The following is a 25,494-nucleotide window of genomic DNA, read 5'->3' on the forward strand; positions in this document are numbered from 1 at the left end:
ATTCTTCTATTCTTCTTTTCCTCTGACACATAAAGAAATCTCTATACTATGACATAGAGGATTCCACTACTCTCTTTGTTCTCTTCTTTTTCATATGAGCAGGAACAGGCATAAAGACTTTCTTGTTGAAGCTGATCCTGAACCTGAAAGGACTCTGAAGAGGAAGCTAAGAGAAGCTAAAGCACAACACTCCGGAGAGGACCTTACAGCAAATTTCAAAAAAGAGGCAGACATGGCAGCCGAACCTGAGAACAATGGTGGAGATGTAAGGAAGATGCTTGGTGACTTTACTGTACCAACTTCCAACTTCTATGGAAGAAGCATCTCAATTCCTGCAATTGGAGCAAACAACTTTGAGCTTAAGCCTCAATTAGTTTCTCTAATGCAGCAGAATTGCAAGTTTCATGGACTTCCATTGGAAGATCCTCATCAGTTCTTAGCTGAATTCTTACAAATCTGTGACATTGTTAAGACCAATGGGGTTGATCCTGAGGTCTACAGACTTATGCTTTTTTCCTTTGCTATAAGAGACAGAGCTAGGATATGGCTGGACTCACAACCTAGAGAAAGCTTAAACTCTTGGAAAAAGTTGGTCAATGCTTTCTTGGCCAAATTCTTTCCACCTCAAAAGATAAGCAAGCTTAGAGTGGAAGTCCAAACCTTCAAACAGAAGGAAGGTGAATCCCTCTATGAAGCTTGGAAAAGATACAAGTAATTGATCAGAAAGTGTCCTTCTGACATGCTTTCAGAATGGAGCATCTTATGTATATTCTATGATGGTCTGTCTAAATTGTCCAAGATGTCATTGGACCACTCTGCTGGTGGATCTCTTCATCTGAAGAAAACCCATGCAGAAGCCCAGAAACTCTTTCAGATGGTTGCAAATAACTAGTTCATGTACACTTCTGAAAGAAATCCTGTGAATAATGGGATGACTCAAAAGAAAAGAGTTCTTGAGATTGATACTCTGAATGCCATATTGGCTCAGAACAAAATATTGACTCTGCAAGTCAATATGATTTCTCAGAATCTGACTGGATTGCAAGCTGCATCCGGCAGTACTAAAGAAGCCTCCTCTAAAAGAGAAGCTTATGACCCTGAGAATCCTACAATGGAAGAGGTGAATTATATGGGAGAATCCTATGGAAACACCTATAATCCTTCATGGAGAAATCATCCAAATTTCTCATGGAAGGATCAAGAAAAGCTTCAACAAGGCTTCAATAATAATAATGGTGGGAGAAATAGGTTTGGCAATAGCAAGCCTTTTCCATCATCTTCTCAACAACAGACAAAGAATTCTGAGCAGAGCCTCTCTGGCTTAGCAACCATAGTCTCTGATCTATCTAAGACCACTCTCAGTTTCATGACTGAAATAAAGTCCTCCATCAGAAATTTGGAGGCACAAGTGGGTCAGTTGAGTAAAAGAGTTACTGAAATCCCTCATAGTACTCTTCCAAGCAATACAGAAGAGAATCCAAAGAAAGAGTGCAAGGCCATCAAAATATCCAAAGTAGCCAAACCTATAGAGGAGGAAGAGGCAGTGATTTCCAGTGAGAAAGACCTCAATGGACGTCCACTGACCACTAAGGAGTTCCCTAAAGAGGAACCAAAGGAATTTGAGGCTCATACAGAGACCATAGAGATTCCACTAAACTTACTGTTGCCATTCATGAGCTCTGATGAGTATTCTTCCTCTAAAAAGGATGAAGATATTGTTGAAGAGCAAGTTGCTCAGTATCTAGGAGTAATCATGAAGCTGAATTCCAAGTTATTTGGTAATGAGACTTGGGAGGATGAACCTCCATTGCTTATCAATAAACTGAATGCCTTGGTGCAGTAGAAATTACCCCAGAAGAAATCGGATCCCGGAAGGCTCTTAATACCTTGTACCATAGGCACCATGACCTTTGAGATGGCTCTGTGTGACCTGGGGTCAGGTATAAACCTCATGCCACTCTCTGTAATGGAGAAACTAGGGATCTTTGAGGTACAAGCTACAAGAATCTCACAAGAGATGGCAGACAAATCAATGAAACAGGCTTATGGACTTGTAGAGGATGTCTTAGTGAAGGTTGAAGGCCTTTACATCCCTACTGACTTCATAATCCTAGACACTAGGAAGGATGAGGATGAATCTATCATCCTTGGAGGACCCTTCCTAGCCACATGATGATAGGATTTTGACGGTCTAGAATTTCACTAATGAAGTCTCGTTGCAAGTATAGTTTCTAAACCAACACTAATCCTTTCATACAAAAATTTGTTTGTCACAAGTAACAAACCCCTAAAATCTATAAACCGAAGTATTGAACCTCGGGTCGTTCCCCCTAGGAATTACAATAAAGTGTTCTTGTTATTGGTTGTGAGATGTATTTTGGGATTTTTGAGATAATAGACAAGAAATGTAAATTGCAAAAGAAATAAACTAACAACTAACAAAGCTCTTGGCAAGGTATGAGGACTAGAAATCCTATCCTAGTTATCCTTATCAATTGTGATGAGAATTGTGTATTGCTCCTACTTAGTTAACCTCTAACCATGTAGGAAAGTCAAGTGGATGAATTAACTTGGTTCTACAAGTCCTAGCCAACTCCCAAGGAAAGACTAGCTTTAGTGGAATCCAAATCAATTAGAAACTTCTAATTCTCAATCAACAAAGGAATTAGATAACTCAAGTGTCACTAATTACTCAACCAAAGCCAAGAGGAACAAAATCTAACTAATAGCTAGAAGAGACATTTCATCAAACACATAAAAGGCAATAAAAGTAAACAACATGAATTGCAAGAATTAAAGAGAGATCTAACTACAATAGCAAGAGATCAATAATAGAAAAGCAAAATAATTGTGAAACAACAAAGAACATACCAATTGCATTTAAGACGAAATGTAGATCTACAAAAGAAAGTTCATAAACTACAATTAACAATACAAAGAAATTGTAAGAGAAATAGAGTGCTACAACGACAAGAAAACAATTAAGGAAGGAAAAGGAAAATTAAAAGAGAAGAAGAAGAAGAAGAAGTAGATCTCGATCTAAAACCTAATCCTAATCCTAGAGAGAAGTGAGAGCTTCTGTCGCTAAAACTAACTTTCCCTCCAAAACTAAACTAAACTAAACTAATGGTAACTAAGTGTTTCATCCTTCTTCAATTATTGGCTTAAATAGCATCAGAAATGAGTTGGATTGGGCCCACGAGACTTCTAAAATCGCTGGCCACGAGTTGCATTAAGTGGATCATGTGCCACCATCGGTGCGTCCGTGTACCATGTGCGTGCGTGCCCTTATACGTGATGCAACTATGGAAAATCTTATATCATTTTGAAGCCCCAGATGTTAGCTTTCCAATGCAAGTGAAACCGCGTCACTTGGATCTCTGTAGCTCAATTTATGGTCGATTAAGCGCAAATAGGTCAGCTTGACAGCTTTTGCGATTCCTTTATTTCTTCATGAGTTCTCCATTTCTACATGCTTTTCCTTCATTCCCTTGATCCAATCCTTGCCTCCTAAATCTGAAATCACTTAACAAACATATCAAGGCATCTAATGGAATCAAGGTGAATTAAATTTAGCTATTTTGAGACCTAAAAAGCATGTTTTCACTCTTAAGCACAATTAAAGGAGAAGTTATAAAACCATGCTATTTCATTGGATAAATGTGGGTAAAAGGTTATAAAATCTCCTAAATCAAGCACAAGATAAACTCTACAAATGGGAAAAGCCACAATCATGCTCTGAGTATCTGTGAAGCTCTGTAAGAGCTTACTGTCAAGCTATTGACATTAAAGAAGCGCTTATTGGGAGGCAACCCAATCTTATTTATCTATGTTAATTATTTTTTCATTTCATTTTCCACTGAAGTTTATGTTTTCTTTAGGTTGATGATCATGTGGAGTCATAAAAACAGCTATAGAATTAAAGCGGAATCAAAAACAGCATCAAGAGTAGCACACCCTGGAGGACAAGCTTACTGGCATTTAAACGCCAGTAAGGATAGCAGAATGGGCATTTAACGCCCAGTCTGGCAGCATTCTGGGCGTTAAACACCATAATTGGTAGATAGACTGGCATTTAACGCCAGAAAAGGGTGTATGGCTGGCGTTAAACGCCAGAATTGGCAGACAAACTGGCGTTTAACACCAGAAAAGGGTGTCTGGCTGGCATTAAATGCCAGAAAGTTGCATCAGCCTGGCGTTTAACGCCAGGAAAGGCAGCAGATTGGCGTTTAAATGCCAGAAAGGGCTGTCTAGGGGCGTTTACACACTAGAATAGTGCAGGGACCAGAACTCACTCTCTCTCCTCTTCAGACCTTTCCATAACACTCTTCCCCAAACACCATTCACCTATCAAGTCCTACCCTCTTCCCCATAATCTCTTCACCACTCACATCCATCCAATATTCCCTAAAAACCCATCATAAAATCCCACCTACCTTACCATTCAAATTCAAAACACTTCCCTCCCAAACTCAACCCCTTCTTCACAAATTCCTTCTCTCTTACCCTATAAATACCCCTCCTTATCACCTTCAATTTCACACATCATAAACACTTAAACCCCCCTTTGGCTGAATTCAAAACACCCCTCTATCTCCTCCATTTCTTCTTCTTTTCCTCCTTTCTTTCTTCTTTTGCTCGAGGACGAGCAAAACCTTTTAAGTTTGGTGTGGGAAAAAGCTCTGCTTTTTGTTTTTCTATAACCATTAATGGCACCTAAGGCCGAAGAAACCTCTAGAAATAGGAAAGAGAAGGCAGTTGCTTCCACCTCCGAGTCATGGGAGATGGAGAGATTCATCTCAAAGGTCCATCAAGACCATTTCTATGAAGTTGTGGCCAAGAAAAGGGTGATCCATGAGGTCCCCTTCATGCTCAAAAAGAGTGAATATCCGGAGATTTGACATGAGGTTCGGGGAAGAGGTTGGGAAGCTCTCATCAACCCCATCCAACAAGTCAGAATCTTAATGGTTCAAGAGTTCTATGCTAATGCATGGATCACTAAGAACCATGATCAAAGTGTAAACCCGAACCCAAAGAATTGGCTCACAATAGTTCGAGGAAAATACTTGAATTTCAGTCCGAAAATTGTGAAGTTGGCATTCAACTTGCCAATGATGTAAGGAGATCCTCATCCTTTCACTAAAAGAGTAAACTTTGATCAAAGGTTGGACTAAGTCCTTATGGACATCTGTGTGAAAGGAGCCCAATGGAAGAGAGACTCCAAAGGCAAGCTGGTTCAACTGAGAAGGCCTGACCTCAAACCCGTGGCTAGAGGATGGTTGGAGTTCATCCAACACTCTATCACTCCTACTAGCAACCGGTCCGAAGTAACTGTGGATCGGGCTATCATGATCCAGAGTATCATGATTGGAGAGGAAGTGGAAGTTCACGAGATCATACCTCTAGAACTATACAAGGTGGCTGACAAGCCCTCCACTTTGGCAAGGTTAGCCTTTCCTCATCTCATCTGTCACCTATGCAATTCAGTCAGAATTATCATAGAGGAAGACATCCTCAGTGAAGAGGACAAGCCCATCACTAAAAAGAGGATGGAGTAAACAAGAGAGCCCGCTCATGGACCTCAACAAGAGCATGAGGAAATTCCTCATCAAGAAATCCCTGAGATGCCTCAAGGGATACACTTTCCTCTACAAAGCTATTGGGAGCAACTCAACACCTCTTTAGGATATTTGAGTTCTAACATGGAGCAACTAAGGATGGAGCACCAAGAGCACTCCATTATCCTCCATGAAATTTGAGAGGACCAAAGAGCCATGAGGGAGGAGAAACAAAAGCAAGGAAGAGATATTGAGGAGCTAAAGCACTCCATAGGATCTTCAAGAGGAAGAACTAGCCGCCGTCACTAGGGTGGACCCGTTCTTTACTTTCCTTGTTATTTGTTTTTCTATTTTTCATTTCCTATGTTTTATGTTTTATCTGTGTTTTTGTCTTTATTATATGATCATTAGTGTTTAGAGTCTATGTCTTAAAGCTATGAATGATTCCATGAATCTCGCACCTTTCTTAAATGAAAAATGTTTTATTTGCAAAAGAACAAGAAGTGCATGAATTTCAAAATTTATCTTGAAATTAGTTTAATTAGTTTGATGTGGTGACAATACTTCTTACTTTATAAATGTATGCTTAAACAGTGCATGTTTGAAATTGGAATTAAGAAAAGTTTACTCTTGAAAGAATAATGAAAAAAGATACATGTTATTGGTGATATGAAAAATCATAAAATTGATTCTTGAAGAAAGAAAAAGCGGTGAAAAGCAAAAGCTTGCAGAAAAAAAAAAAGAAAAAGAAAGTGCAAGCAGAAAAAGCCAGTAACCCTTTAAACTAAAAGGCAAGGGAAAAGAGGATCCAAGGCTTTGAGCATCAGTGGATAGGAGGGCTCAAAAGGAATAAAATCCTGGCCTAAGCGGCTAAATCAAGCTGTTCTTAACCATGTGCTTGTGTCATGAAGGTCCAAGTGAAAAGCTTGAGACTGAGTGGTAAAAGTCGTGATGCCAAGCAAAAGAGTGTGCTTAAGAACTCTGGGCACCTCTAACTGTGGACTCTAGCAAAGCTGAGTCACAATCTTAAAAGGTTCACCCAGTTATGTGTCCGTGGCATTTATGTATCCGGTGGTGTAAGGGTGATAAACCACTATTTTATGGTTTATCTTGTGCTCAATTGAGTGGATTTTATCAATCTTTCACCCATTTATTCATACAATTCGCATGTTTTATATTTTCCTTCCTGATTTTGTGATATGATTGAAAACATGCTTCTTTGATCTTATATTTGCTTATTATTAATCCTCTCTTATTACCATTAGATGCCTTGATATGTGTGTTAAGTGATTTCAGAGATTATAGGGCAGGAATGGCTCAGAGGATGGAAAGGAAGCATGCAAAGTGGAAGGAATACAATAAGTTGGAGAAATTGCTAAGCTGTCCAGCCTGACCTCTTCGCACTCAAATGGCTATAACTTTAGTTACAGAGGTCCAAACTACGCGGTTCCTGTTGCGTTGGAAAGATAACGTCTGGGGCTTCGATTTGATATATAATTTATCATAGCTGCCCCGACGCCAAGCGACACGAACGCGTGAGTCACGCGAACGCGTGAGTCACGCGAACGCGTGACCTGGCAGGAACGCAACCCGCGCGGCCGCGTTAGCCATGCGGCCGCGTCACTTTTCCGCGACCTGTACGGACCAGAAAGCGCTGGAAGTGACTTCTGGGCTGTTTCTGACCCAGTTTTTGGCCCAGAGAATACAGATTAGAGGCTATAAAGTGGGAGAATGCATCCATTCATAAGAAGGCATTCATAATCCACTTTTCATGTTTTAAATGTAGTTTTAGAGAGAGAGGTTCTCTCCTCTCTCTCTCTCTCTCTCTCTTAGGATTAGGATTTAGGATTTCTCTTAGTTTTAGGAGTGACTCTCAATCCCAGGTTCTTTATTTTTATTTATCCCAATTTAATTTATGAACTCTTCCATGTTACAGATTACTCTTTTGAATTAATATTATTTGAGGTATTTCAGTTATTATTGCTTTCGTTTATTTACATGATTATTGCTTCCCATCTGAAGGCATTTTTATTCCAGTAGTTTCAATTTTCTTCCCTTTTGGCTTTAGTTAAATAATTGGTGACTCTAGAGTTATCAAACTCAGTATTGATTGAAAATTGGATTTCTTCATTTCATTAATTCATATTCCAATAACTCTAGGATTTGAGGATTCGAATTAATTCATCCACTTAACTTACCTTCATAGTTAGAGGTTAACAAAGTGGGAGAAGAACCCAATTCTCTTCATAATTGATAAGGATAACCAGGATAGGACATCCATTTCTTGTACCTTGCCAAAGGTTTATTTTACAGTTATTATTATTTTATTTTACTTGTCATATAATATATTCCCACCTTACTTCCATAACCCCAATTTTACCTTTTTCATAACCAATTATAAGAACATACTTCCCTGCAATTCCTTGAGAAGACGACCTGAGGTTTAAATATTTCGGTTATCAATTTATTTAGGGGTTTGTTACTTGTGACAACCAAAACGTTTGTACGAAGGGATTTTTGTTGGTTTAGAGGCTATATCTACAACGCGATTGTTTTTATGACATTCTTTACTGGCAAAAATCCTGACGTCAAAATGGCGCCGTTGTCGGGGAATTGCAAACGTGTGTCTTATTATTGGTTATTGTAAATATTTTATTTTTGCTTGTTTATTTGTTTTTATTTTTGTTTTTATTTTTACTTTTTCATAAATTAAGAGGTTATTGGTTTTTATTTAGTTATTACAAAATTTTTCAAAAAAAATTGTTCTTAGTGTTCATCTTGATCTTCAAGTTGTTCTTCGCGTTCATCTTGACCTTCAAGCTGTTCTTAGTTGTTTTCTTTGTCTTGATCTAAAAATTTGAAATTTGGTGTCATTTTATTGTTTTTATCTTTCCTCATTAAAGTCAAAAATATTTTTAATTAATTTTTTTTCGAAAAAAAATTCAGATTTTTATTTTTAAAATTTTTATCTTATCTTATCTTATTTCAAAAAATCAATTTTCAAAAATTCAAATTTCAAAATTTAATTTTCAAATTCAAAATTTAAATAACCTTTTAATTTAAATTTATTTTTATTTTTGTTTTCAATTTTTTTTATTTGCTACTATGAACTCTCACCCCTTTGGCTATGAGTCTGGTTACAATAATGTTGCAAGAAGAAGAAATTACAATGAGAACAGGCACCATGGTTGGAACAATCAAAGATGGAAGGAGCCACAAGGACTTGATCAATCCTCATGGCAACAAACACCTCCAATGGACTATCAACAACCGCCACCATATGCCTATGAACCCCCTCCTCAACATAACTTTGGACCACCATACTCACAAGCCCCTTTCCGCCATTCACTTCCTTATGACCCTAACCCTCAACCACCATACCAACCACCTTATGAGCCATATGAACCATATATAGAACCACCCCAATTCCAACCCAATTACTCACAAGAACCACCACTTCAATATTCACCATCTCCATATCCATCAATCCAAGAGCACTATGATCCTATTTATGAAAGCCGAGTGCATCAAGAGACAAAAGATCGTTTCAAGGAAACAGTAGATCGATTTCAGGCAACCATTCGACAAGTGGAGCAAGAATTAATTCAATGGGCTTCTAGGCGCTCAAATATACAAGGCTCAGCCACAGCTCCATGTGGACAGTTTAGTGAAGAGCGTAGCATGAAGGAGATACCAGAAACCCCAGTGGACAAGACAAAGAATGAATTCGTACTAGAACAAGTAGAAGAAGCTATCATTGTTCAAGAAGAAGAGCTGGTTGTAGACTTAGGAGATGCAGAACCTCCATAGGAAAGTACAGTCATAGAACCCCCTTCCAAGACGTTTGAAATTGATGCTAAGGAGGGTGTACAACCTCCAAGGCATATCACAGTTGAAGACTTGGAAGAGGTTGATCAAGAGATGGAGATTCAAGAAGAAGAAGCACAACCTCCCATGCCCTTGGAAAGCAATGAAGAGAAGATTGAATTGGAAGAAAGCTACCAAGAAGAAGAGGTTGAAATTGAAGAAGCTTGCAAGGAGGTGGTAATTATCAGAGAAGAGCACAAGGGAGTGGAGCTTGCAATTTCATTAAAAATACCTCCCCCTAAGTTGCCATCATCCTTCACAACATTTAAGTGGGTAAAATTCATATCCCATAGCTTTCTAATCCCACTTGAATATGGGCTACTGGAGACGGATGGTCAACTTAGAGCTCTTTGTGACATTAAGAGTAAGAGGAAGATGGCCAGTGGTAAGAATTGTCCTGCAAGGTTCATTATGGTTGGAAGCTTTAAGTTTAAACGCAAAGGTTGGTATAAAGCTCAACTGAATGGGTCTAGGAAGCTGTTTGGTCGCTGCAGTGAGAATTCAGATCACCTTTTACCCGGATGGAAAAATGGAGATCGAGACAAAAACGGGTGTAAAAGTAAAGTTTGGGATCCTGGAATCTATTCTGGCATGTGTCACCCCGGGAGCCTAAGAATCTGTTTGAAGCTTCTTAAGGGCTTTACATGCTTAGTTTGGGATCCCGGAGGACACTGGAATCACAAACATTGGTGGAGATTCCTGGATGAGTTCAAGCACAAGCCACCATAACAGGAAGCTCACCAAATGTCCAACTTAAGGACTTTAACTAAAAGTGCTAGGTGGGAGACAACCCACCATGGTACGATCGTTCATTTTTCATTTTTATTTAGTTTTATTTGTTATCTAGTTTTATTTTATTTTATTATATTGAACCTGGAGTTTTGCGTCACATTCATATTAACACTGCATTCTTCGTTTTTTAAAAAAAGGGATTTACTCACGCGACGCGGCAGCGTTGTTGACGCGTCCGCGTCGTATGTGCGTTAGGAGGAAAAGAAATTGAACAGAGAGTTACGTAGGAGCAGGGCTGGAGGCGTGCCAACGGCACAAATTACCCCACGCAACCGCGTCGCTGATGCGACCGCGTCATATGGGAATAATGGCCTCCCACGCGACCGCGTGCCCAGGATTTCGACGTCAAAAGAGTGCATGGCCGAAAGTTGAGATGGAATTGGGCTGGATTCATGCTGGAAGCCCAAGCCCTACCACGCAACCGCGTGCCCCACGCAGCCGCGTCATTTTAAGAAAAAGGCCACTCGCGCGATCGCGTCGACCACGCGACCGCGTCACCTTGGATTTTGGCAATACTAAGTTTTGAACAGAGAGTTGTGCGACTGCGAGGCTGCACTCGCGCCACTAGCACAAATCCAGTCACGCGATCGCGTGCTCCACGCGTCCACATCACCGAACCTTATTGAGCACCACGCGGCCGCGTCACCCACGCGACCGCGTCGCCAGCGTCGCACACCTTAACCTAATATGCCAAAATATTTTATCTTCCCCAATCCTAATTTTTCCTCCCTTCTTTCTTACTTACTTCTTCTTCCCTTCTTTCCTTCCTCATTCTTCTTATTTTTCTTTTTCATTTTATTTTAATTTATTTGCATACTTTCATTCATTGCATTATTTTCATTGGTGTTGGAATTTTATTTGGGTCATTATGGATTATTGCAAAATTGTTTGACAATTAAATTTTTAAAGGGTTGCTTGCATGTTCAATTTAATACTTTCAAATCGCTTATTTACCATACATACTATGTATTTGTGAAAAAGCCCATATGGCATTATGCACTTCTCTATTATACTTTATACTATTCAATGCTTGCTTTTCATAAACTCCTTTTACTATTTTAATTGAATATAATTGTCAATACAAACATGGTAATTTATTACAAGTAATGCTTGGTCTATGCTACTCATGCCCTTTTCCGGCATGCCAATAAACACCATGCATTCACTTATCTTTCGATGCACTGGCTATTTTTTATTGCTGACTTTTCACATGTACTCGAGAGCATGTGTTAATGTCAATTACATCCTAATGTGCATCCATCACCACTCTTCCATTCTCTTCCTTGCTATATATCTATTTGAATTTAAATTATTTTCTCTTCCCTTCTTCAGGATGGCCACCAAGGAAGGAGAGAAAGCTACTCCCAAACTACCGGCAAGGAAAGGAACAAAAAGAGCCCCAGCTGAGGAACCACAACCCCAGTCCACTTGCAAATCTCAGCATGCACCGAGGACGGTGCAATCTTTAAGTGTGGGGAGGTCGATACCGATCTCCGTGGGTTAGTACCTTCCTATCTCAAACACCAATGGTTTATTTTTCTTGTTAGTTGTTGCATTTGCATATTTAATTGCATATTTATTTATTTATTTTGCATATTTTACCGCTTGGTTAAAGTAATATTTTCTTTTTCAAGAAACCTTTTAGAAAATTTCACTAATTTTAATAAAATTTAATGTTACACTTGTTTGAAGAGATATTATACTGGAACATGGTTTAGAACTCGAACACACAATACCTGTGAGATTTTTGAGCCTATTTGAATTGGTTGCATTTTATCAACCAAAATTCTGTTTTAGTGTGTATTTTTCTCTCTAACATTGTGATCTTTGTCTTGCTTAATTCTATATTTCCATTGTTTGATGTATACATGCACTTATATAATTGAGGCCTTTGTTTCACTGAGCTTACATACCCATATGGCCTTACCTTTCATTATCCTTTACAAACCAATTTGAGCCTATTTTACCCCTTTGTTCTTTACTTTAGCTCATCACTAACTCTAAGCAGAAAAATAATATTGTCCTTAATTTGAATCCTTGGTTAGCTTAGACTAGTGAGAGTGCTCATGAATTAAGTGTGGGGAAAAGTGGGTTTGGAAACATTTGGTTTGAGAATTGAGTATGTTAGAATTTTTTGAAAATGTGAAGAATGTTGAGAATATGTTCATGCATTCAATACTTTAATCATATGCATTGAGAAAAACAAATATATATATATATATATATAAAGAAAATAAAGGAAAAAAAGAAAAGAAAAAGAGCAAACAATAAAAGGGGACAAAATGCCCCAAAGTAAGTGGTGAAAGCAATGCATATGAGTTGTACTTGAAATTAGAATGCATGAATATGTGGAAAACATGGTTAATGGATAGTTAGATGTGGTATTATGATTACATGGATTGTCTAAAGTTAGGTGGAAAGTTTAAGTTAATTAAGCATTCAGATTTTAGTCCACTAGACCAAATACAATCCTACCTTGACCCTAACCCCATTACAACCCTTAAAAGACCTCTTGATTTGTGTATTTGTGCATTAAATTTATGTTGATTGTTAGACGAAGAGCAAGCCTTTGAAAGCAAGGTTAGTGAAGAATTGAGAGAATCGAACCTTAAACACTTGAGTGATTAGAGTGTATACACTACCAGTGAGGGTTCGATGCTCAATCCCTTGTTCCCTGCTTTCATGAGCTATTTTCTTCTTGCAAGTCTATTTTTACTTCATTTTCATGATTTGAAATAGTGAAATCCAGTTCATATTTCCTCTTGAAAGAGTTGTTTACTTTTAACTAAGTGGGTAGAAACATTTTGCATGTAGTTGCATTCATAGGTTGCATTTCATGCATTCTACCATTCCTCTTCATCTTTATAGTTTCTCTTAAGCTTAGCATGAGGACATGCTAATGTTTAAGTGTGGGGAGGTTGATAAACCATTAATTTATGGTTTATCTTGTGCTCAATTGAGTGGATTTTATCAATCTTTCACCCACTTATTAATACAATTCGCATGTTTTATATTTTCCTTCCTGATTTTGTGCTATGATTGAAAACATGCTTCTTTGATCTTATATTTGCTTATTATTAATCCTCTCTTATTACCATTAGATGCCTTGATATGTGTGTTAAGTGATTTCAGAGATTATAGGGCAGGAATGGCTCAGAGGATGGAAAGGAAGCATGCAAAAGTGGAAGGAATACAATAAGTTGGAGAAATTGCTAAGCTGTCCAGCCTGACCTCTACGCACTCAAACGGCTATAACTTTAGCTACAGAGGTCCAAACGACGCGGTTCCTATTGCGTTGGAAAGCTAACGTTTGGGGCTTCGATTTGATATATAATTTATTATAGCTGCCCCAACGCTAAGCGACGCGAATGCGTGAGTCACGGAGACGCGTGACCTGGCAGGAACGCAACCCGCGCGGCCGCGTAAGCCATGCGGCCGCGTCACTTTTCCGCGACCTGTATGGACCAAAAAGCGCTGGAAGTGACTTCTGGGCTATTTCTAACCCAGTTTTCGGCCCAGAGAACACAGATTAGAGGCTATAAATTGGGAGAATGCATCCATTCATAATCCACTTTTCATGTTTTAGATGTAGTTTTAGAGAGAGAGGTTCTCTCCTCTCTCTCTCTCTTAGGATTAGGATTTAGGATTTCTCTTAGTTTTAGGAGTGACTCTCAATCCCAGGTTTTTTATTTTTATTTATCCCAATTTAGTTTATGAACTCTTCCATGTTACAGATTACTCTTTTGAATTAATATTATTTGAGGTATTTCAGTTATTATTGCTTTCTTTTATTTACATGATTATTGCTTCCCATCTGAAGGCATTTTTATTCCAGTAGTTTCAATTTTCTTTCCTTTTGGCTTTGGTTAAATAATTGGTGACTCTAGAGTTATCAAACTCAGTATTGATTGAAAATTGGATTTCTTCATTTCATTAATTCATATTCCAATAACTCTAGTCTTTCCTAAGGAAAGACTAGGATTTGAGGATTCGAATTAATTCATCCACTTACCTTCATAGTTAGAGGTTAACAAAGTGGGAGAAGAACCCAATTCTCTTCATAATTGATAAGGATAACCAGGATAGGACATCCATTTCTTGTACCTTGCCAAAGGTTTATTTTACAGTTATTATTATTTTATTTTACTTGTCATATAATATATTCCCACCTTACTTCCATAACCCCAATTTTACCTTTTTCATAACCAATTATAAGAACATACTTCCCTGCAATTCCTTGAGAAGACAACCCAAGGTTTAAATACTTCGGTTATCAATTTATTTAGGGGTTTGTTACTTGTGACAACCAAAACGTTTGTACGAAGGGATTTTTGTTGGTTTAGAGACTATATCTACAACGCGATTCTTTTTATGACATTCTTTACTGGCAAAAATCCTGACGTCAAAGGGTCACGTCCAAGACTCATAAAGTAGCTGCATTCAAGAATCAAAAAGAACTTAACTAGCAAAATCAATAACATTATCTGTATTTCTGAGTTCCTAAAGAGGCCAACAATTCTGAACTCCAATGGATAGAGAGATGCCAAAACTATTCAGAGGCAAAAAGCTACTAGTCCCGCTCATCTAAATTAAAACTAATCTTCATTGATATCTTTGAAATTTATTGTATTTTCTCTTCTTTTTTATCTCATTTTATTTTTGGTTGCTTGGGGACAAGCAACAATTTAATTTTGGTGTTGTGATGAGCGGATAATTTTTACGCTTTTTGGCATTGTTTTTAGGTAGTTCAGTATGTTTTAGTTACTTTTTATTATATTTTTATTAGTTTTTATGCAAAAATCACATTTCTGGACTTTACTATGAGTTTGTGTGTTTTTCTGTAATTTCAGGTATTTTCTGGCTGAAGTTGAGGGACCTGAGCAAAAATCTGATTCAGAGGCTGAGAAAGGACTGCAGATGCTGTTGGATTCTGACCTCCCTGCACTCAAATGCGTTTTTCTGTAGCTACAGAAGTCCAATTGATGCATTCTTAATTGGGCTAAAAAGCTAACATCTTGGGCTTTCCAGCAATGTATAATAGTTCACACTTTTCCCGAGATTTGATGGCCCAAACTGGCGTTCAACGCCAGCCAGAGACCCCTTTTTCAGGCATAAAACGCCGGAATTGGCACCAGAACTGGAGTTAAACGCCCAAACTGGCATCCAAGCTGGTGTTTAACTCTAGAAAAGGCCTATGCACGTGTAAAGCTCAATGCTCAGCCCAAGCACACACCAAGTGGGCCCCAGAAGTAGATTTTTGCACTATCTGCACTTAGTCACTTATTTTCTGTAACTAGTTTAGTATAAATAGCACTTTTTTTACTATTGTATGAGAGGATCGGATGCCATTTTTCACATTTGGGAGGCTGGCCATTCGGTCATGCCTATACCTTTTTTTCTTATGTATTTTCCAACGGTGGAGTTTCTACACCTCATAGATTAAGGTGCGGAGCTCTGCTGTTCTTCATGAATTAATGCAAGTACTATTGTTTCTCTTTCAATTCACGCTTACTTTTTCTCCAAGATATACTCTTGTACTTAATTTAGTTAAGTCAGAATGAAGGGGTGACCCGTGACAATCACCCATTATCTTCGTTACTCGCTTAGCTAAGATCCGCGTGCCTGACAACCACAAGCGGTCTACATGATGTTCAACGTAGTCATTGGATGACAGCCGGAGTATAGTCTCTTGGGTCTCTGATCAACGGATTTGACTTGCCTCTCCTGACAACAGAGCATTCAAATTCGTAAGATTAGAACCTTCGTGGTAGAGGCTAGAACCAATTGGCAGCATTCCCGAGATCCAAAAAGTCTAAACCTTGTCTGTGGTATTCCGAGTAGGATCTGGGACGGGATGACTGTGACGAGCTTCAAACTCACGAATGTTGGGCGTAGTGACAGTGTACAAAAGGATAGAGAGATCCTATTCCGACACAAGTGAGAACCGACAGATGATTAGCCGTGCGGTAGCTGTGCCTGGAATTTTTCATCTGATACGAGAGATCCGACAGTTGATTAGCCGTATAGAAACTGTACCTGGACCATTTTCACTGAGAGGACAGATGGTAGCCATTGACAACGGTGATCCACCAACATACAGCTTGCCGTGGGAGGGAGCACACAAGATTGCATGAAGACAATAGGAAAGCAGAGGTTTAGAAGCAACAAAGCATCTCCAAACGCTTATCTGTAATTCCCACCAATGAATTACATAAGTATCTTTATTTTAATTTACGTTTTATTTATCTTTCAATTATCAAAACTCATAATCAATTGAATCCGCCTGACTAAGATTTACAGGATGACCATAGCTTGCTTCAAGCTGGCAATCTCCGTGGGATCGACCCTTACTCGCGTAAGGTTTTATTACTTGGACGATCTAGTGCATTTGCTAGTTAGTTATACCGAAGTTGTGAAAAGTGTGATCACAATTCCGTGCACCACCCGACGAGGCGTTAACCAAAGTGTCGATATTCGGGAGGGGATAGAGGTCTTTTGGGCAGGCTTTATTGAGGTCGGTGTATACTACACACATCTGCCACTTTCCATTTGGCTTTTTGACCAGAACGACGTTGGCCAGCCATAATAGGTACTTGACCTCCCTTATGAACCCTGCCTCTAGTATGGCCTGTACTTGTTCCTCCACGACTTGTAATTTCTCCGGTCCGAGCTTTCTGCGCTTTTGTTGCACTGGTCGAGATCCGAGGTACACTACCAGTTTGTGGCACATTAACTTGGGATCTATGCCGGGCATGTCCGCAGCCTTCCACACGGACAGGTCAAAATTATCCTTTAGGAACTTTATTAGTAGCTCCTTTAGCTCTTCTTTTAGGTTTGCAGCTATGTTCATTGTTTTATCTAGGGCGTCTCTGATTTGGACCTCTTCGGCCTCGCCTTCTGGTTAAGGACGAAGTTCTTTGTGAGTTCGGGCTCCTCCGAGTTCAATGGCATTGGCCTCTTTTCCTCTGGGATCACCTTTTAGGTTCAGGCTTTCATTGTAGCAGCGTCGCGCGAGCTTTTGGTCTCCTTTGACAGTGGCTATGCCTTTCAGAGTTGGGAACTTCGTGCATAAGTGTGGAGTGGAGACTACTGCGGCGAGCTGATTTAAGATCGTCCGACCTATAAGGGCATTGTACGCGGAGTTCACGTCAACCACAATGTAGTCTATGCTCAATGTTCTGGACCGGGCTCCCTTTCCAAAGGTTGTGTGTAGTGGTATGTATCCGAAGGGTTGGATCGGAGCGTCCCCTAGCCCGAATAGGCTGTTGGGATATGCTCTGAGCTTCATTTCTTGTAGCCCAAGCTTGTCGAAGGTGGGTTTGAATAGGATATCTGCGGAGCTCCCCTGGTAAACCAGTGTTCGGTGGAGGTTGGCGTTGGCCAGTATGATGGTAATGACCACAGGGTCATCATGCCCAGGGATGATGCCAGCGGCGTCTTCTTTGGTGAAAGAAATAATGGGGAGGTCGGGTGACCTATCCCCTTTCCCGACATGGTATACTTATTTTAGGTGTCTTTTGCGAGACGATTTGGAGATCCCTCCTCCTGCGAATCCTCTGTTGATCATACGAACGTGCCTTTTCGAGGTGTGAGGGTGACGTTCAGCTCACCCACCCTCTTCATCTCTCCTTCTCTTTTTTGGCTCATCCGTTCTGTTGGCCAGGAACCGATCTGACCTTCCTTCTCGGGCTAGTTTTTCTATAATATTCTTCAAGTCGTAGCATTCGTTGGTGGGGTGCTCGTAGATTTTGTGGTATTTGCAGTATTCAGTCCGACTTCTTCCCATTTTATGCTTAATTGGGCAGGGTGGTGGGATCTTTTCCGTGTTGCATATTTCCCGGTAGATGTCCACTAAAGATACCCGAAGTGGGCTATAGTTATGGTATTTCCTGGACTTCTCCGTGGATTGGTCCTCCTTTTTCCTTGACTCTTTATCTTTGTCTCGAGATGAGTAGGAGAACCCAACTTTGGAGGTTTCCCCTAGTCGGGAGTTTTCCTCCATGTTGATATATTTCTCAGCTCGTTCTTGCACTTCATTCAGGGACATAGGGTGTTTCATAGATATGGAGTGGCTGAAGGGCCCCTCACGTAGACTGTTGATAAGTCCCATGATGGCTGCTTCTGTGGGGAGGTTTTGTATGTCGAGGCATGCTTTATTGAATCTTTCCATATAGCTTCAGAGGCTTTCCTAGCAGGCTTGGAGCGTGTTTGGCTTTGTTCTTTTGTATGGAGAACCTAGCTAGGAATTTTTTAGCGAGGTCGTCGAAGCTTGTGATTGATCTTGGGGGTAGACTATCAAACCACTTTATAGCTGTTTTGGTGAGAGTAGTCGGGAGGGCCTTGCAGCGAGTCGCATCCGAGGCATCCATGAGGTACATTCGACTCCTAAAGTTGCTGAGGTGATGGCTTGGGATTGATGTTCCATCGTATGGGTCATGTTGGGAGCTTTGAAGTCTTTTGGGACTTTAGCTTTCATGATTTTCTTCGTGAATGGGTCTTGTTCCCTGTGGGGGCTAGCTTCGTGATTGGATCATGTAGTTTTAGCTTTGAGGTCAGCTTCGAGCTTTTGGAGTTTCTCTTCCAGCTCTCTACGCCGTCTTGTTTCTCTTTGCAGGTCCCCCTCAGCTTCTCGTTGTAGTTCTGCTTCTTGTTCGAGTTGTTTAAGGCAATCTTGCTACTCACGGATGGTGTCTAGGATGTCTGTATTCTGGGTTTGTTTATCCTTCTTAGAGTGGTTTGCCTTCTGTGGTTATGGTGGGGCGGCATCCGTGTTTTTTTCGGTGTACTGTCTTCTAATCCGGAGGCGTGGTCATTGTGAGGAGGGTTGTTCACCATGATGGTGGGATGACTTCCAGGTCCCCGGCAATGGCGCCAATTTCTGAGGGTTACCTAAAACAGGGAGGTCGATCTCGGATGAGATCTTCTGGTCTGGTCAAGGCTGCCGTGCCCAACTTGTTGGAGCTTGAGATGCTTAAGTCAGTACGGGCTTTAGGCAGGTTTTTTGTAGAATTAGAGTGTGTGTTATACCTGGGTGCTCCAGTGTATTTATAGTAGTGTTTTGGAGATCTTCTTTTGAGATAAGTTTGTTATCTTATCTTATCTTTTGAGAGTGAGATCATATCTTTGGCCAACCGCTTTCTAGTAGACGGTGGTCTTTTCTTTCTAGGCCTTTGCATCATCCAACCCAGACCTTATAGCTCGATCCAGTGTATGAACAGTAACAGTGCCCAATATATAAGATGTAAGGTTCTGGGATGCTAAAGACAATCTTGGAACTTCACATCGAATACAGATATTCAAGCTTAACAAAATAAATAAATTAAACCATAAACCATAAACATGGTTATCTAAACTTAGGGAATTTCTAACTAATACCAATCACACCGTTGTATCCCACAGCCTTCGCCAACTTAACCTCTGTGCAATCCCGTTGCCACCACCTTCCGATCCTCCACAACGCCATTAAAACACATTTAATGCAAACAAGTAAAGCACAAATAGTTTTCATGTATAACAGGTAAATCAACTAGCATTTAAACATATCATTCAAATAGGCATAACTCAAGTAATCAAAGCAAACAAGCATGCAAAAGATGCATATGATGAATGTCCATCCTATTTGGCTCGTGATATCACTTGTCAGTTCAAAATGCCAACCCGACACATCCCCAGGATGTCACTTTTCTACCACGACCAAGGATATAGTCCCCTGCTCACACTTTCTTTCTCCTGTGCCCTGCGAGTTATAGTGCCCGGCACACTCTTTTGGGTTATAGTGCCCGAGTTCACTCTGGTGGCAGAAAGGTTATGTGAGTGGGAGACTACCACAGCCTTTATATCTCAACGTAGGCGGGAGACTTTCTCGGCCCATACGCCAGCACTGCTACCTCGACAAGCGGAAGATTGCAACATCCCTCACATCTGAACGTAGGCGTGAGACTGCCACAGCCCCTACGACGAAGAACAATGCATATCACAATTATATACTCAACCTCAGAAGTCACTACTCATAGCACAAGTCCACTTATACTCATCTCATTAACCATAATCATTCATGTTTCTCAAGTCATGATCACCTCAACACTCTGCCCAAACACTATAGTTATTCCATCCACAGAACTTCCCAAGTCTAAATCACCGTCTTCTAAAATCATAACCAAAAATACCTTTTTTATTAACTTATTATTTTCTCCCTTGATTCAAACCCTAAAATACTAGCAAAAAGGTTTTAAACAACTGTTACAGAAGTTTGCAAGCTTACCGGAAAAGTAAAACAGTTAAAAATAGGGTTTTAGGTGAAAAACAGGGCTTGTGCATATGTACAAAGTTGTGTGCGTATGCGCGCACCAGAAGGCCTTCACGAATTGTTCGTACGCATGACGTTGTGAGTATACACAACTTGAAACACCCACATTGTTCTGTGCGTACGCACAGAGGTGTGTGTGGACACACATGACAGATTTTCCAAATTTTCTGCAACATCACAGAAATCAGATTTTTTACCCTAACTTTCGACATTTATAACTTTCTCTACAAACTTATTTTTTTTCTCAAACTTTATATCATTTTAAATCTCTTTAAATCATATTTAATTTGAAATAAAAATCACTCAATTTCAATACCGGATGCTCAAGTTATGATCTGTTGAAGTTGGTTAAAAACAAGTTTTTACCAAAAACCATTGAACCTCAAATTTACCTAAACTTTCAATTCAAAACCAAACTATTCATAACCCAACAATACCAAAATCACTAAAGAATCCATACCAAACATTCCTCAACCATATCAATCATTCAATCATCTAATTCATTTAATACTCACCTCATCCAACTCTAAATTCAACCTAGATTCACATCAAAATTCCTTAATACCACATTTTAATATTTCTAACAATCATCAATGCTACATATATCAAATCTTTCATCCAATTAGTTCCATTATCATCAATCAAATCATTCAATTCATCAAACCTCCTCAATCATTTGTTTTCAACATGAACTATAATAAACCAATAATCAATATCATCATCAACATTCATCTTCAAACATCAACACCCACTATCATAACTCATCAAAGTCATCATACTCATCAGTAATCATCATCTACCAACATATATATATCATCACATGCAAACTCATTCAAGCTCCATCCAAACCACCATCAAGCATAACATGTACATACAAATACTCATACAACCACATCATTCAAACCTATCTAAAAGGCCACTAGCTTAACTGTTCGAAAACATTACATATTACATAAAAGAAACTGAAACTATACCTTGGCCGATTATCTTCCATGCACAAAACCACTTCACCACAAGCTTTCCAAGCCTTCACTCAACACCAAACAACACCAAGAATACTCTTTAACATGAAGAACAACAAGAATAAAAGCTAGGGTTTATGACGTACAACTAATCACAAGGATTTAGTCATGTCTTACCTTGTCTCACAAGTTTTGGGGTAAAACACACTACTCACCCAAGCTAGATTACACCTAAACAACAAAAACACAAAGAAACTCAAATATCCAAAGCTATTTTTGAGTTTTGGACTAGCGCAGAAAACTAGAGTTAGAGAAAGAGTTAATTTACCAACAAAACTTAGTTAGAAATGACGGGTTCAGCGAGAACTTCGCACGGCCGCAAACGGCTCGTCAATCAGAACTCTATAGCTCAAGTTATGAGCTTGAGAAGGAGAGGATGAATCATTAAAATAAGCTAAAAGCTCATTAATAGAACATATACTTGTTGGCCTTTGGGTCCGGTTCAACCCGTTAGCATTTTTAGTCCGTTTTGAGCCGAAACCTTTAAAATTAGCTCCCAGTTTTCAACTTTAAATTATCTTTGTATTTTGAAAACAATAAATTAAATTTTCAAAATCTTATTTTTCTCAATACGCGGTACCGGATAGACTAGAGCTAGTATTGTCGGCTTAAACACCGGTATGCATTTTTACAAAATTTTTTTGTAAAAAATGCTTTTTTCCACTCAAAAAAATTCATTGAATTCAAATTTCGCCTTTATATTTTCTAATTATTATTTCTAAGTTTTCAAACCTATTTTGGGCCATTAAATAATTATTTTATTAAAGCGGTTATTCTGGTTCTTGCAATACACATGGGTGTCTTGATTAAGGTGGAAAAGTTTTTTTTTCCAGCAGATTTTGTTATTCTTGACATGGAGGAATATAAGAATGCCTTCATCATTCTAGAGAGACCATTCATAGTCACTAAAAGAGCTCTCATTGATGTGAAAAAAAAAAGTGAATTAATGTTGAGAGTGCATAATGAGCACTTAGCTTTTCATATTTTTAAAACCATGCATCATTCAAGTGAGAAGGAAAACTGCATGAAGGTTGAATCAATTCATCCAATCCTCCAAGAATCTCCTGATGAAGCTAACAAGAATTGGCAACTCAAGCCTCCTTTTGAAATAAACAAAACACCCCCTAACCTCAAACCTAAATTTAATGTTGGGAGTGTACCATCACCTAAAAGAGAAGAAAAGACTCTGAAGAAGCTCAGGAGATAGAGGAATAAGAAGATCCCTACAAGTGACTTCTCACCTAGATAGCAAGTGATATAATTTTCTTTTTCGGTATAGACCTTATACAGTAAACAAGATTCTCTCCTTAGAACACAACTCATAGATGAAGACAATGAGAGAAAATTCACAGTGAGAGAGGATGGATTAAAGCATTATGATCAACTCTCACCTTAATAAGAACCAACCATCAAGTTAGTAACATTAAAAAGGTGCTTATTGAGAGGTAGCCTAACCATGGGGTACTTTTTAGTTTGTCTTTAATTTCGGTTTGTTTTATTTTCAATTTATAATGTCAAAAAAATGTTCTATAATTATTTTAGTACTCTTAGTACTTTTTAATTTAGTATTATTTTAAACTATAAATTTTTATTATTTATGACTCTATTCTTATTTATCGTTAGTATTTTATTTACTTTGTCTTTTCTAATGAGATCATAATTCATATTAAAAATTACAAGCTAAGGTAGATTGTTACTTGTATCTTTTTTTATAAAGAAAAAATAAACATAGAATTGAAATAAATTTTTTCGCCTAATTTTTTAATAGCAACAAATTAATATGAATATAAACGCAGAAGCTACCACTTGTAACTTCACATAAACGTGAGGTGAAACTAAGGGTGGCAACATGCACCCTACTCGCGGGTATCCAACCCAACCCAATCTAATCGGATAGGATTGCCAACCTAATCCGTAGCCGGTAAAGTAGGGTGCAAGTAGGGTTTTTGTGCAGGTCGGGTAGAGTACGAGTTGAGTCTCAACCCTACCCGACTAACCCGCACCATATATATGTATATGTTATATACTTATTTAAAAATATGTTTCAAGTGAATGCTAAACCAAAGATCTCTCATTAAATGCAAAAGATCTTTAGCCATTAAAAAAATATTAATTGATAATTTAATTTTTTTTTTTTACATAAAAATCGATTCTATTTTAAATTATTATCAACTTATATAATAATGTTGCATTTTTTTGTAACCCACGGGTAAGATCGAGTATCCGTGGGTTAAGAACAAATAGGATTAGAATTGAAATATTTTCAACCCACACGTAGGATTGAGTTTATATAAAAATTCTAACTCGCGAGTAGAGTTAGAATTGGCTCAAAATTACACTAGATATTAATATTATTATTTTTCATAAGTTAAAAGTTTAAAAAGATACTTTTAAAACTTCTCAAACAGACGCTTGATCCACAAGAATCATCAATAAAATTTAAGCTAAAAAATTTTCATTGGAATCTAATAATGAACTAGACGCATCAAATTTAACTTAAGGATTTCTCTCCATATAAATCTAGAAGAAATTTATTAACTTAAAATTATGACATATATATTCTATTGAATTATATTGTAGCATCATAACATTATCAATATTTAATATCTATTATTTATTATTAATTATGCAATTAAAATATGTCACATATCACTTTTTATTGTAATTAAAATCAAATCTTTCTTTCCAAAATTAATAAATTCTCTTTTTCTCTTTACTAATTTTACAACAAAAATGTGTCACATGTCACTCTCTCATTGTAATTGAAATCAAATTTTTCCCTTTAGAATTAAAGAATTTTTCCTTCCTTCCTACTAATTTTACAACCAAAATATGCCACATGTTAATTTTTCATTATAATTGAAATCAAATCTTTCTCTTCAAAATTAAAGAGTTTTTCCTACCTCCCTCTTCTTTTCTCTATCTCTCTCGTTCCTTCAACTACTCTATCTCTTTTATATATTATTATCAATAACTAATTACGAATTTGACAATCAAAATGTACGACATGACATTTTTTAATTACATTAAAATTAAAATTCAAATATTAAATTAAAATTAAAATATACCTATATTATGTATCATATATCATATATTACTATCTAATTTAATAACTAAATATGTCACATGACACTCTTATTAAAATTGAGAAAAAATATTTTTTTCTAAAATTAATAAACTCCCTAAATTCTCTCATCTACCTCTATTTCTTTTATTTCTTTCTATCATTTTCACTCTATATATAATTTATATTTTATATTAGTAATTTGACAAATTAAAATGTCATTTGATATTTTTTTATTACATATAATTTAGAGAGAATACTAATAATATAATTAAAAATTAGAATCAAGATTCATTTGTTTAAAATAAATTTATTTTAAGTTAATCTTATAACTATTATAATTAAAAGTTAGAATCAAGATTCAATTGTTTAAAATAAATTTATTTTGAGTTAATTTTATAACTATCAATATAATTGTTTATACTAATATCTAATTATATTTTTATATATATAAAGAAAAAATATTATTTTTAAATAACAAGTATAAAAATTAATTATTTCTATTTGTGTAACAAACTTAACATCTAATTAAATATAAAAATATACGTATTAAATTATTTCAAATTTTAGATAACAAATGTTAAAATTAATTATTAATAAAAAATAAACTTTTTTATGTAAAAATAATAATTAAAACTTTTATTATTTAATTTTTTATCTAGAGAGACTTTAGACTTAGTCAAAAATTTTTATCAATCTATAACCTTTTTTTGTAAAAATAATTTAATTTTATAAATCTCTATACATAAATGCATAACCTATATTATCAGAACAAAGTAAACATAATTTTAAAAAATTTATATTCCAAAAATATTATTACTAATAAAAATAACCATAATTTTAAAAAATTTATATTTCCTAATATTATTAGGAATAAAAATACTA

The 25,494-nt window shown here is 37.5% G+C and overlaps 1 protein-coding gene and 1 non-coding gene across 2 annotated transcripts; both read right to left on the minus strand.

The window, feature by feature from the left end:
* Positions 1–637: 637 nt before the first annotated feature.
* Positions 638–745, minus strand: LOC127747981 (small nucleolar RNA R71). The gene has a single exon (XR_008009924.1). It is a non-coding gene; the product is annotated as a small nucleolar RNA R71 (small nucleolar RNA).
* A 16,373-nt stretch (positions 746–17,118) lies between these two features.
* On the minus strand, positions 17,119–18,387 carry LOC107489423 (uncharacterized). Its single transcript, XM_016110175.1, has 2 exons — positions 17,832–18,387; positions 17,119–17,699 (listed from the first exon to the last, which is right to left on the minus strand). The coding sequence occupies exons 1-2, from the start codon at positions 18,385–18,387 to the stop codon at positions 17,119–17,121; spliced, it is 1,137 nt and encodes a 378-aa protein (XP_015965661.1).
* Positions 18,388–25,494: the final 7,107 nt, after the last annotated feature.

Source organism: Arachis duranensis, chromosome 5 (assembly GCF_000817695.3).
Source record: "Arachis duranensis cultivar V14167 chromosome 5, aradu.V14167.gnm2.J7QH, whole genome shotgun sequence".
NCBI classification, from domain to species: domain Eukaryota; kingdom Viridiplantae; phylum Streptophyta; class Magnoliopsida; order Fabales; family Fabaceae; genus Arachis; species Arachis duranensis.

What these genes read in the sequence shown, in the direction of transcription:
- LOC107489423 (XM_016110175.1), bottom strand. Translation starts at nt 18,387, where the DNA reads ATGGAAAGATTCAATAAAGCATGCCTCGACATACAAAACCTCCCCACA. An exon ending in GAGAAGGAGAGATGAAGAGG is followed by an intron (nt 17,700 to 17,831) that starts GTGGGTGAGCTG and finishes ATGTCGGGAAAG; the next exon opens with GGGATAGGTCACCCGACCTC.